A 12,432-nucleotide genomic window follows, 5' to 3' on the forward strand; every position below is an offset into this window, starting at 1 on the left:
TTCTGGTGTGGTTTTTGGACAGAGGGACTTGTAAAACGAGTCTGTGATGGATTTAAGTATTCATTCATGTAATAAATAGGTGGCATAACACATTTTAACTTTTTTTTTGTCATCCCCTAGCTTTTGAATAAATAAGAAAATTACACAAACTGTAGTAAATGTGTGTATCTTTGTCATGCAATAATGAAGCTGTACTCTGGCAGACAGTTGCAGTAGTGGTAGTTTGTTTTCATGGAAAAAGCAGTGTTTGTTTGCTTGTTATTGTTTCATCTGCAGTATCCTGGTTGTAGGGTTGAGTAGTTTATCACCATTTTCAGAAAGCAGTTTATTGGTAATTGCTGTGACTTACTGCTATGACTTAGGTATGTTGATCGCATTTAGCATGTCTCCAGGCATGTACAGCTGTACATGTATAAAATGCCAAGTAGAATTTATAGGCTGTGCTATAATTCCTATACAGATTTAGGGAAGTCACATCCCCAGCACCTGAGATGAGGTGTTTTTAAGTGTGTGGCATAGTGAATGCTGATGTTGTCAGTTTGAGATAAGGAAAGTATTTTATTTCTTCATTTGTTCTTTTCTTATTCTCCTGTGCATGTACTCAAGAGAAAGAAAATGTAAAGGGCAACCTGGCATTTGACACTATGCCAAAGAAAGCACAAGTTTAAATCAGGCTGGTAGTGTTGTACAGTATCCACATGTTTATTATAAGAAAACAAAAGGTATGTCAGGCATATTGTTTCGCTTGCCCCTTATTCAAGTTAGGTGATGAATGTCTTTCTCACCTACTTCAGTGGTATGTTGTTAGCTGACTTTGCTGTTTTACATAAATATGAGGTTCTTTACCTATTCAGCATATAAGAAAACTCCATGCTATCTCTCAAGGCCTGAGTTTCTGTTAGGGGGTTGGGATGGTGCAACCATAGCTTGGAGCCTTGTTGATTAAGGTACTAATTTGTTAAGAACTGAAAAACATGCTTTTTTTCTTTTCTCTAGAAGTACGTTTTATTCTAAAAAATATTAGGTGGAAACAGTGGGAACTTCAAGACTTTATAGTTGAACTGTTCCCTGGGAGAGAATAACACGTACATTCCAGTCTTCCTAGTGCTGCTGTCTGAATAATGTTTGTTTTATAGATTGCCTGTCATCTTCACCTCAGTAGTTCGGCAGGATAGGACAGGGTAAGTGCCGGTGGAGGGAGGAAAACACTGTTTTTTGAGAGGCTAGCCAAAATAGAGCTCTGATACAGGCAGGATATAATTGTGACTCGTGACTTCTAGTTGTGTTATCAGCAAAGCAGTTTTAAAAAGAGTCAAATAGTAGAAGTTTTCTAGTAGGAGGGAGGGGAGTAACTAAAGCTTTTTTTATCTTGCAGGCTCTTCATGTGACTCTCAAAAGCCTTTTCATAAATATATTTGAGGAAGATGCAAATGTTCTTTTTGTCTTCCTGTGAAAGAGGAAAAAAGGAGGGAAATATGCTTGCTGAAACAGCTGTACACAATTTTCTTTTTTTTGTATCCCTAGCATCTGATATGAAACCTAGTTTGAAATAGCAACATTCAGGTGCAATTCTTTGCATGCAGCATCATCAGTAGTCCTGCATCAGTCTTTGCCTCAAAACATAATCTCTGGGTTACATATTGTTGTGGTAATGACTTTCTAGGAGCAGCTCCTACAAAACTTTACCTATGTTCTTTAGCAACCATACCAAATTTGATTTGGCTTAGGCAGATTAAGGGATCAGTACTTAATAGTACTGATCTGCATGGTTGTTTTGTCCAATGGCAACAGATTTTGGGGAAGGAAATGAAGTAATTGGAGATATCATCAAAAAAAAAAAAAAAAAAAAGCCCAGCCTTCTGTTTTTGAGTATTCCCTCATAAAATAAGTCTGACAGAATGATTAATGCTGTTTTTATTTTAATGCTGCTACGTTTTAATACTTTTAAAACCTAAACATATGTGGATTTCAGCTTGCAGTAAATACATGTTCATTTGTACTAGTACAATTGTAGACATTAGATAACAGTGCAAGTGCAAATGATTGATATCTTATGATTGGTAGGCTGTTAAAATGTGACTTCAATATGATTGTGGCCATCAGGGTAAAAATATCCTAACTTTAACATTGTGAAAGAACTGAATCAATGAACATGAGCACAACTCAACCAGAAGCCATCCTTCTGAGGGTAAGTTAGCATTCCTCTTTTAAGGGTGCTTTTCCAATCCCTGGAAAAAAAATGTCTTGTTATGAATCTTCTGTGAATTTCTTAAATAGTTTAACTTTGATTATCTGAAAGTCTTAAGACACCCCCTCTCCACCCGAGTATTTGATGAAATAAGGAATTTTCACCACAATATTGACTAGGGTATCGTGTTCTCTTTGTATAGCAGTAGGTTAAAGGTACTGGTACTGAGACTTAAACACCTTTCATTAGATTTAGATACTTAACTTGAGTTAGATATATTTGCATGACATCCATCCATTTCTGGACAGACCTACTTTTCCAGTACAAATTAAAATCAGCAAAAATAATGAATGGGAAAATTTACTCTGAGATTGTGGCTGGTGCTCATCTGCAGATTTCCAGTTCTGAACAGCAACGGGCAGAGTGTTCAAATGAATGGAAAGATCAGATCACTGCTGTTTAGATTAATGTAATTAATAATTAATTCTGCCATTAATATAGGAAACTACATTAGGCTAAGTGAACAGAAGATGTACTTCTGCTGTTTTGCAGAAATGAGAGACTTGCCACAGCTTGGCAACTGCAAAGTTTACATTGCTGCAGAATTACTGTGTGATGTTTGGGAAGTACGGGTAGAGGCTTGAAATCTGCATGTCCATAGTGTCTCATATTCCTTATTTAGATTTCTTTATAAAGAGGGAACCAAGTGTTCCTTCCCAGCTCACCCCGCACAAACTTCCGGATTTACTTGTTGCTTCCTAACTTTCTCAGTGAAGTGCAAAATAAACACTAATGGACAAAAGCCTTACTGGTGACGGCCTTGATTCGTCTGAACAAGTTCATCCAGTATGCTGAATAGTGTGGAGGGACCCGTAGGAAAAAAGGTATGTGCTCTTTGTATTTTTTAAGATCAATTACAACGACGTGTTTGTAAAGGGACAGTGAATTAAGAGAGCAGAGCATAAGCCGTACTGCCTTGGGTTTTTCTTAGTTTAGAGTATTTGAAACACGTAATGTAGTTCTTGGTTGTACCCAACTTGTTTATTTGTACTTTAGTGCAAAAGGATGCAGTTTGTATATATTTCCTTACAGTCTAAACTTCTGCACTGAAATAACGTCCCTTTACAGCCTGAGCTGATAAGGCCAAAATTTGCCAACGGTAGCAGTTATCAATAAGGTGTGGTAATCTTAAAGATCAGGAGAGGCTTCATCGTGTGTTTTGTCTAAGCTACTTTGTGCAAGGAGCAAAAGATAAGGATGTAATGTTTCTTGCATTTTACATTTGCTTGTACTTAAATTCTCTTGCTTCTATACCTCTGCTTCTCTTGATAAAATTTCACACAGACTTCACTCCTAGCGTTCTGATTCAGTTGTACCTGCTGTGCTTACACCTGATTTTCCCATTGCATCTGTTCTACACCTCCCACTGTGTCTGTATGAGACTTTTCTTCCCTGCATGTCATGGTGGAGTAGTTGCAGTGGCAGTGAGGGCACTGTAGTGAGGTTTTCTTGGTCTCCAATTGTACTTGCAACTGTGGCAGTTCCTGGGTATATGAGTAACCAGTTGCTGCTGAAAAATTCTGATTTTGCTTCTGCTTCTCAGGCTGGAGCATGCTAAGTACAAGAGAGTCTCAAAAAATACAGATGCCAAACAAAATGGATAGGGAAAATACCGGGAAGTAGAGTACAGCGTGCCTGTCTGTATATCTCTGCTGGCAAGTTGTTGCTGATCTAACTTGCCCAGCCTGAGTAACGTGAGCTTTTTTGCCAAGTGAAGTGGAGACGGAGCCTGTTCAGTGTCTTTTTATGCTGAATTTCTTTATCCCACAGCAGAAGAACTGTAGAAGTCAGACAGAGCTTGCTTTTCCAGGTAGAGCAAGATTTCAAGTTGTTCTTGGCAAGATGAGGAGAAAGGCTATCAGAATGCTACAGAAATGCTGATTTTTCTGTGATGCTGTTTAGAGTGTTCTCTCCAGAGGGAATGCTGGAAAACTTACTCTGAAGCACAGCAGAACCTCAAGTCTAGATTCCTGCTCAAGGCCAAACTGAGGATTTTAGGTTAGTAAACAAATGTTTGCAAGTAATCCCAAAATACATTGGCAGTTGTTACAGACAAGGTAGATTTTAATGCACCTTTTCTCGGAGACCCTGATAATAGCTTAAGGAGAGGTAAGGGTTTTTTTTTTTTTTTCAGAAGAACAGAAATATAAAGCCCAGTGTAAGATTTTTTTTTTGGCAGAACTCCAAAGAACTCTGCAGCAAAAAGTAAACGTGACATTTTTTGAAGTAAAATTACATGTGAAAATCCTTAAAAATTAGCAAAACAGACTTCTACTGGTTTGCCCTTATAAATTAAGGGAATTCTGCTCTCTTAAAAATGGCTCATTATGAAGTAGCCTCTAACATATTAAAGTTTAGTGCTTGGTGTGATTGTAATAAACAGAATAGTCTTAACTGTTAGGAAACATTAGAAATGTCTGTTATAACGGTGATGTACTAGCTTAACAGATAAACCAAAGCAAACCGTTCCCTTAATCTATTTTTACATCCGTGAGCTCGTACAGATTACATGGCACAAATTGTTTTTGTTGTTTTTTCTTTTTGTTTTTTTTTTTTCCCTGGCTACTTTTCACAAATGTGTCTCTTAAAGGCCATTTTCATAAACCTTTTGGTGCAATGACTGTTGTGAAATCAAATTTCAAGCCATGTTGCATCACACTGATTATTCTCTTACCCACTTTTCTCCAGGCAAAGCAACGTTTTCTCTTTATTTAAGCTGCTATAATGAATACCTTCTACTGATAGACTGAGGCAGAATGGGGAACAGTTTTCAAATTTGTGGTTCTTTGTTAAATGTGGGAAGTGACAATGTGTGAGTGATTGGCTGCTATTTAATGCTAATGTTGGTTCTCTGAACCAACTGTGGAAACTCAGTCTTTGCCATTTGATTAAAAAGGGAAGAGGTAAATATGGCACACTGATCTGAAGTGTAAATCTGTACATCAGTATGATACTTCAAGCCTTGAGTCTCACCAGCAGTTGCTGAAAGATTTTTGCTGCTGACTTTCCTCTGGCCCATGTGGTTTAAACTGGAGTCTTCCCCACGCTTACCAGCTAGTTGTACTCCTTGAAGCAAGTGTGGGCTAATGCAAGTCTTGTTAAGATGTCCCAGGGACCTGACTAAGAGATCCAGCGTACCCTTGGGTGCGAGGAGTGCCTCTTCCAGTTATGCTGACACTCCTAACTCAAGCACCAGACTGAGCTTTGTGAAGTTAGGAATAAGTTATTCTAATTTGCAAGCAACACAGCAGCAAAAGTTTTACAAACTGTGAATGAATGAGAGAGTAAATAAATTAATGACACTTGATCTGCTCATCCTGAGACTGTATCTGATGGGTCTCTCAAGTCAGCTATGTGTCTAATATTGATAGAGATCATCAGCGTTTCAGGTTTTCTGAAAGCTTGCTTTCTTGATAGGATTTTTTTTTAAATATCTTCTACAGGGTCTATATCAGTTTGTTCATTCACTCTGAATCTCCTGTTCCTTTCAAAAGTAGGAGGTGGTTTGGTCACCTTAATATTTAAGTGTATTCTTTCCATTGATGGATAAATATTTCTTTGCTTTACTAGCAATCATCTTGTGCACTGAGCTGTCTAGTGAATTTTGAGTCAGTGAGCTGTACAAGTTCCTCTCCATTTCCTCTGAGTACTTGCATTTCTTACTGAAGAATGCCATCTTTCACTGGTCCTAACGTTATGTACCAAGTTTTCTTTTTTTGTGTGTTTTAAAAACCATATGTGCTACAAGCCTTTGAATACTCTAGCTGTAGTTCATTACTGGCTTTTGATCGAGACCAGATGTGATGGCTGTTAACTGCCTAAGGGTGACAAGGGTCTGAGGTGACTTATTTCCAGCCTCTTCTTAGGTAACCTTAAAAACAGTGACCTTTAATCCCTGCCTGCCATCCAAAACAGTAGAACAGACCAGTGTTCAAATACAGTGATTTTGCTTTGAAAATCAGATGTTTTTTCTCTTAAGTCTCCAGGGATCTGGGGATCGTGAGCCCAGCTGATAAAAGGAATAGAACTGGCCATTTATTATTTTAGCTAATAAAAGAGGATATTGTATATTAGCTTTTTCACATTCCAAGGCACTAGCAGCAGAATGAAGGTTAAAGGCGCCTGATATTCACAATTAAAGAATGGAGTCTTTGTTTTTAGCACAGTATGCAGCTGAGGCATAAGGAATAGGCCAGGAAATGAAAACCAGGTGGCTTGTGTTTGAATTTTTAAGACCAAAGAAATGACCTTCAAAAAAGGATATTTCCTCATTTAATAAAAATAAGTTAACTATATACAAATATGTTTAATTATTCTGCATGTTGGCTTGCAGATGTGTCTGTACATGTATCTTGTATTTTCACAGAAAAAAACAGTGGTCAACAGGTTTGTTGTAACCCTGCAGAAACGTAGGCAGAGATTTCTGTAACACTAGGTTCTAGTTAATTTTGACAAGAATGGGAGGTACATAATATCCAATGAGAAAAGGCAAAACTGGCTCACTGCAGTATGTAGTAGGCGTTCAGCTGTGTGTCTGTATTACTGTTAAATGTGGCAGTGATAATACTGCTGCTGCATGAGACTACCAGTCTTGTGTCAGTATCTTAAAAAAAAATAAGATTCTGACAATTACAAATACAAGCAACTTTGAGTACGTAATTGTTTCATAAGTTTTCCTGTTTATTATGATATTGTAAATTGTAAAAAATGCAACTATGATAACTTAAACTTAGTTTAAGGCAACTGTAAAGAAAACGACACTTTATCAATTAACATGATTACCATTTTTTCAGGTACAATTTTCACTTAAAGCTTAACTGGGGAAAACATGCTGTACAAATCAGCTTACTCTTGTTCTCTTCAAAATGGTGAAAATGACCTTCCAGTGACCAGCTATTAAGGTCATTTTCTTACCAACACAGCAGAGCAGTTGAAACTGCCATTTAAGGTTCTGCAGAGCTCTATACTGCAGCTGTTGCCTCCTGCAGTGGCTGGCTATGTCACAGGCTCTGCCCAGATGATGCTTGAGGAGTGTGTTGGCCCTGGGGTGTCAAGCTACTTGTCCAGCTGTCTGCAGTGCAGGCCCTGCTGTCGCATATTTTTCTGTAGCAGTTGTTCATATGCTGTGACTTGAAGCACTTTCAGGTGGTCGCAGAGGAGCTGCTCTTGCAGCATTCTCCTCCCAGAAACTGGACCTCCTGCTTAGCAGCTAAATTAAGGCTAGAGGTGCTTGCGGATGTGCCCTTTTTTGCTCTGTGCAAACTAACACGTTATTAAACATGTTCTGCAACATGGTGGCGTTAAGGCAAAGTGTGCTTTTTCTTTCTCTGAGTGTTTGATTCAAAGCCTAGTCTATTTTAATTTGGTAGCATATTTCCAAAAACATTGTTCTTGTCTGTGCTTCGGGAAGTTGTTGGAAATTTGCTACCACCAGTACATGTGGTATGATAAGCCTAGGACAGCAGCTGATCAAAGTTCACACAAGAAACTCTACCTGACTTTTGCGATGCTGTTTTTGACTCTAATGCGGTATTCTATTGAAGATGCCAACGATTTTTTTTTTGCCTGCTAAGCTTAATGAGTAAGTCCATCTTTGGCTACGTTGCTTCCCTGCTATTCATCACCATCCTTTGTCTGGTCTGATTTTGTTGTTTTCTGTGTAAGATTTTAATGGAAAGTTCCTGCAAAGTATACAGGAACAAAAATGTTTAATTACTGAATGCTGTATGCCTATAATTCACTCACTATTTGTAGGAAGCTGCAATTAGTAATTGCATAAGTCATCACATGGTTTATATATAAAGATCGTTCTCTGAATCATTGTCTGGAGGTTGGAGAACAACTTCCCAATATTCATATGCTTCCCTTTAATTGCGCATGGGCAAATAAAAATGTATACGTACTCTTGAGTGTGGTTTGCCTTTTCTCTTGATCCCAGTTACAGTTTCTTTCTGTGTAACTGTGTTGAGGTAGCTCTGGGGTGTTTTAGCCATCAGGGACAGGCCTGCAGTACAGACTTGGGAGCTATTGCACTTCGTGTGTCGGTTACTCTCTAGGTGTTAGAGATGGAAGAATGCTGCTCGTGACAGCTTGTCTCTTGCCAGCTCTACTTCCTTCGTAATGATGTAGTGATGTGTAACATAGTTGTCCACCCCTCAAAAATCTTATTTTATACATTTGTCTCTTATTTTTCATGTTTGCAATCCCCTCATCTTCTTTCTTCCTGTGATAGCGAGGCTGATTGTTCTGTTTTATTCTCCCTATTATTCACCTAGGCTAGAGAATATTTCAGTTTAGTAGCTGTTGAAAATTTAAACATTTATTTGCATCCAGGGGAAATGACTGCAAGGCAGGTTAGTAGGTTTCACAGGCAAACATCCGAAAGCCCAGGTGGTGACGTTTGGTATGGCAGAATGTGGCTTCGGCCATCTTTTGGGACACGGGTCTCCTTCCCTTTCCGGGGCTTGTCCATGTCTCAGTGCTAGGATAAGGATAAACTTCTTAGTTTTTCATATCAGCTAAACCAAGTTGCTGGAGTGAACGTGGGCCATCTGTCCTGATCCGGGCCAGTGCAGCTTGCTGTCAGCTACCTTAAGCTGTTAGCAAATCAGTAGTGTGACATGGAAGACTTAGGTAAGGAGCCTCACACTGAACTGCAGACTACTGTGATTAAAACCAGTCTGTCCTACTTGGCACACTGGTTCAAGATGTTGCTGCTTAGTGGGGAGCATTCTAGTAATACGGGCGTAGCTTTCCCAGCCTCTCTGACTGCGTCCTCCTCCCTCCTTCCAGGCAAGTCAGTCTGAATCCGTAACAAGCCATTTGGAAAATTACAGTTTCCTCTGTAGTCAACAGAGTCACAGCATCGCTGAAATACTGTACTGAAACATATTTCCTGTACTAAAGGAACTGCAAAACCTGCCAAGAAGTGCTGCGTGATAGTGGTGAGGTTTGTGATGTTATTTATTGTATTAGCCACTTGTCTAAGATGTAGACTATTAATAATGGTTAAATCCTAGTGCTAGTTCATAAGCACAAAATTGGTTTTTAATGTGGAGTAAAAGAGAACAACAAAAGTATATTGTCATACATTCACGCAGTTTTCTTTGGGTAGATCACTGGGTTTTCACCTTGCAATTTCCCAAAGATAAAGGCTTGACATTTCTGAACCGCATCATTCAGCTCCCATATCTGAACACTGGCTGCTTCGTGGTGCTGTTTTTATACCAGAATGGTGTGTTTTCAATTCTCACCGTGCTCTAGGATTTAGGGAATTAGATAGGAGCAAGACAGCTGTACCATCAGCTTAGAAGCCCCGGTGTTTCTGACCTGCTTTGTTCTTGTAGCTGTATCTGTGATAATGTCACTATTAACATCTCCAGACATAATCTGGAACACAGCCATTGACCCGATCTTCTGATCTTGCAAGACAATCTGGGGAGACATCTTCACTCATGCAGAATCTTACAGATGTCCTTGAGGTGCCATGCAAATGCAGGGCTCATCTGCATGGGCTAAATCCGTAGATTTTTATCTTGATATCAGACACGTGTGCCTTGTGTTATTTATTCCACTCTTTGTGGTGTCAAAATATTGTGCAAAGTGTGTGTGCTCAAAAGAACTTGAACTTGTTTGCTCTGCATCCTTAAAAGATACTTAGCTTTTTTTAACTGTATAGCTAATAGGCACATCGTAGGAGCTCTGAAAGGAGTCTGCAGTGAAAGACAAATCCATTTAAAAGGGATGTGACTGAACTGCAGCAGTTACTTAGCGCTGGGGTCCTGATTTCCTTACAGGTACCTTGTTCCAGCTCACAGAAATAGAGGGCAGGTTCCTCAGTTCTTAGAAGGGGAAGTCAGGTTTAGTTAGAAACACTTTATATTTCGGTCTCTTGTATCTTTTTCATTTGTTTATTGAAGACTCTCGGCAGTTCTTATCCACAAAGACTGAGTTTTCATAAAGAACATCGGAGATGAACTGATCTTGATGCTGTTCTTGTAGGACAGAGCAGGGCCATGTGCTATCCAAAAAGCCAGTATAAATAAAACCAGTCGCCCACAGGATCTTCCCATTTGTGACACTCTGTCTGGGCTTCACTAGTGTCAGTATGTGCTGCGGCCTTTGCTAGGATGCGTTGTGCAGGCGGTGTGACCATCAGGAAGAACGCTTTCACCAACGTGATTGCAATTAAAGAGGGATTCTTGATTCCATCCTATTTCTCTCCATTCTCTATATAGCTTTAAGAGACACTCCTGAGCTTAAAAAAAAAAATAATTTCCTCCCAGAGCACAATAAGCCCCTGTCAAAACAATCAATTGTTTATTCTGATGAATGTACATAATTATTGAAAACAGAGCAACTTCTTGCAGAAATTGAATTTGTATCAAAATCTTACAAAATTCTCCTTCCATTACCTTGTTTGGAAATGAAAAGGGGTTGGGGTAGAGAATGCTTTGTTTTTTTTTTTTCTTTGGAAACATCCTTATTTGGCATCTGTAAAGCATTTACATTCCCTAGTTCTGGATCAAAGTCCTTTCATGGCTCATGTTACTTATTTCCTTCTTTAACTGAAGCACAGGAAGAAAAATGGATTTTTCTTCCCTCAGGCTTACATTATAAACCACTGTAAAAAAATCCCAATTTTTAGCAAGGAGGTAGAAAGAATGAAGAATAAAACATCTCACAAGGTATAACCTGAAGAACCATCAACACATTTGCTCCAGAACAAGTGCTGTTGGTAAACACAAATTTCTCAAGCAGTTATGAAGTGTGTGAAGCAAAATTTAGTAAAACAAAGGTAACTGTGCTGCTGGATTTCTGTCATTCCTCATGTTCCAAAGGTCTGTGCTCTTTGGGTAGGAACTTTGTCCTCTTCAGCCTGTGTTGTGGCTAGTACAGTTGGCCCAGTATTGAGATACAAGATGTACCAGGCTAGCAGTGTTAGAAGCAAGATGCTGTTTTCTTTTATTGTCTGAGTGGCAGGATGGAATCTGGATATCAAAGAATTATGTTTTGATAGAAGAAATCCTCCTCTGAGTCATCTGTGACACCATCTCATTTTACATTTGCAGGAGAGTGTAGATGGTTTTGTATCTGAATGCAGAACAAACTCTTTCCAAGTCTGACCCTTCTGTTGATCCAGTGCCCCGAGGAGTCTGGTGTTTCTGCTTGTTTTCAGTGCTCTTCTGGCTATTCCTATGGATTTTTGCCTCTCACATGTGAAACACATGGTACTGAGCCCAGTCAGCTTCTTCCAGTTTGCAGACTAACTTCTAGGCTATGGCCTGTGACCTCAAGCATTGGCTGTCTGCTGTTTCCAAGTATTGCTACAGCAAAAGGGTGTATAATAGCTGTTTCTGATTTATCTTGCAGGAAGAACTTGAACGTTGGTCAGTTTTAGCATGGCCTATGACTATCTAACTAGCTTGAGGTAAGCCTGTACCACAACACACATACCTTTTGTTCCCCCGTACCAGTTTTGTTCTGATCTGTATTTCAGTGCATTCAGACGTTTTAATTGGTTTATTTCACAGGCCTTCATTCAGCATGTTTCCAGTGTAGTGTTGCCTTTCTGTAAGGGGACATGTGGTACCACATAGCATGTTAATAATTTAACCATAAAGCAGCACAGACAACAATCTGGTAGGCTGATATGTTTCTATTAATTTTCATCCTGCAGATCAGAACTTCATCCAGACTTCAGCCTTCCTCCGAAAATAACATTACTGACACCTCCTGTCACATCATTCTCCTCACAGAGCTCTTGGCCACATAACTTCTCTGACGGAAGGGAAAAAACCCTCCCTTTGGATTATGAGCTAAACCCTGACATTAAAGACAAAACTATCACAGTGGTATTTCCTCCTTGGTGGCAACTTCTTGTTAGTTGCTGTATGCTTCCACACCCCTTCTAGCTAAATGCATCCCCAGGGAGAGGATTTCTTGCTTTGTGGGACCTGAAAAATAAAATGTGGTGCTAGCTTTTGGGCACAGTGAAGAATATCGTTGAGTTTTGGAGAAGGGTTTTGGTAGTAGAACAGTCCCAAATTCTGCCTGGATGTTAGATCTGGTGTTGGACTCCTCGGGCCCTGGCAGAGGCCCAAGCATAATCCTTATCTTCCTGTCTGCACACTGAGGGCGGTTTGTGGATTCCCACCTATCTGAGCTCCTGCAGTACTCCCTGC

At 39.5% G+C, this 12,432-nt stretch overlaps 1 protein-coding gene across 9 annotated transcripts in view; it reads left to right on the forward strand.

The window, feature by feature from the left end:
• Positions 1 to 2,939: 2,939 nt before the first annotated feature.
• The window catches only part of ANKRD44 (ankyrin repeat domain 44), a 144,715-nt gene continuing 135,222 nt past the window's right edge, over positions 2,940 to 12,432 (forward strand). For 3 of the 9 annotated variants that reach the window (XM_084523525.1, XM_084523520.1, XM_084523522.1), the window contains exon 1: positions 2,942 to 3,072. In XM_084523525.1, the coding sequence (XP_084379651.1) occupies positions 3,037 to 3,072 (36 nt within the window). In that variant the 5' untranslated portion in view covers positions 2,942 to 3,036. Of the gene's footprint in view, positions 3,073 to 12,432 lie in introns of all 9 variants that reach the window. The other 6 variants (XM_084523516.1, XM_084523521.1, XM_084523523.1 and 3 more) reach the window with 4 other exon arrangements.

The sequence above is a fragment of the Aythya ferina genome (genome assembly GCF_964211825.1).
Source record: "Aythya ferina genome assembly, chromosome: 6".
Taxonomy (NCBI): Eukaryota; Metazoa; Chordata; class Aves; order Anseriformes; family Anatidae; genus Aythya; species Aythya ferina.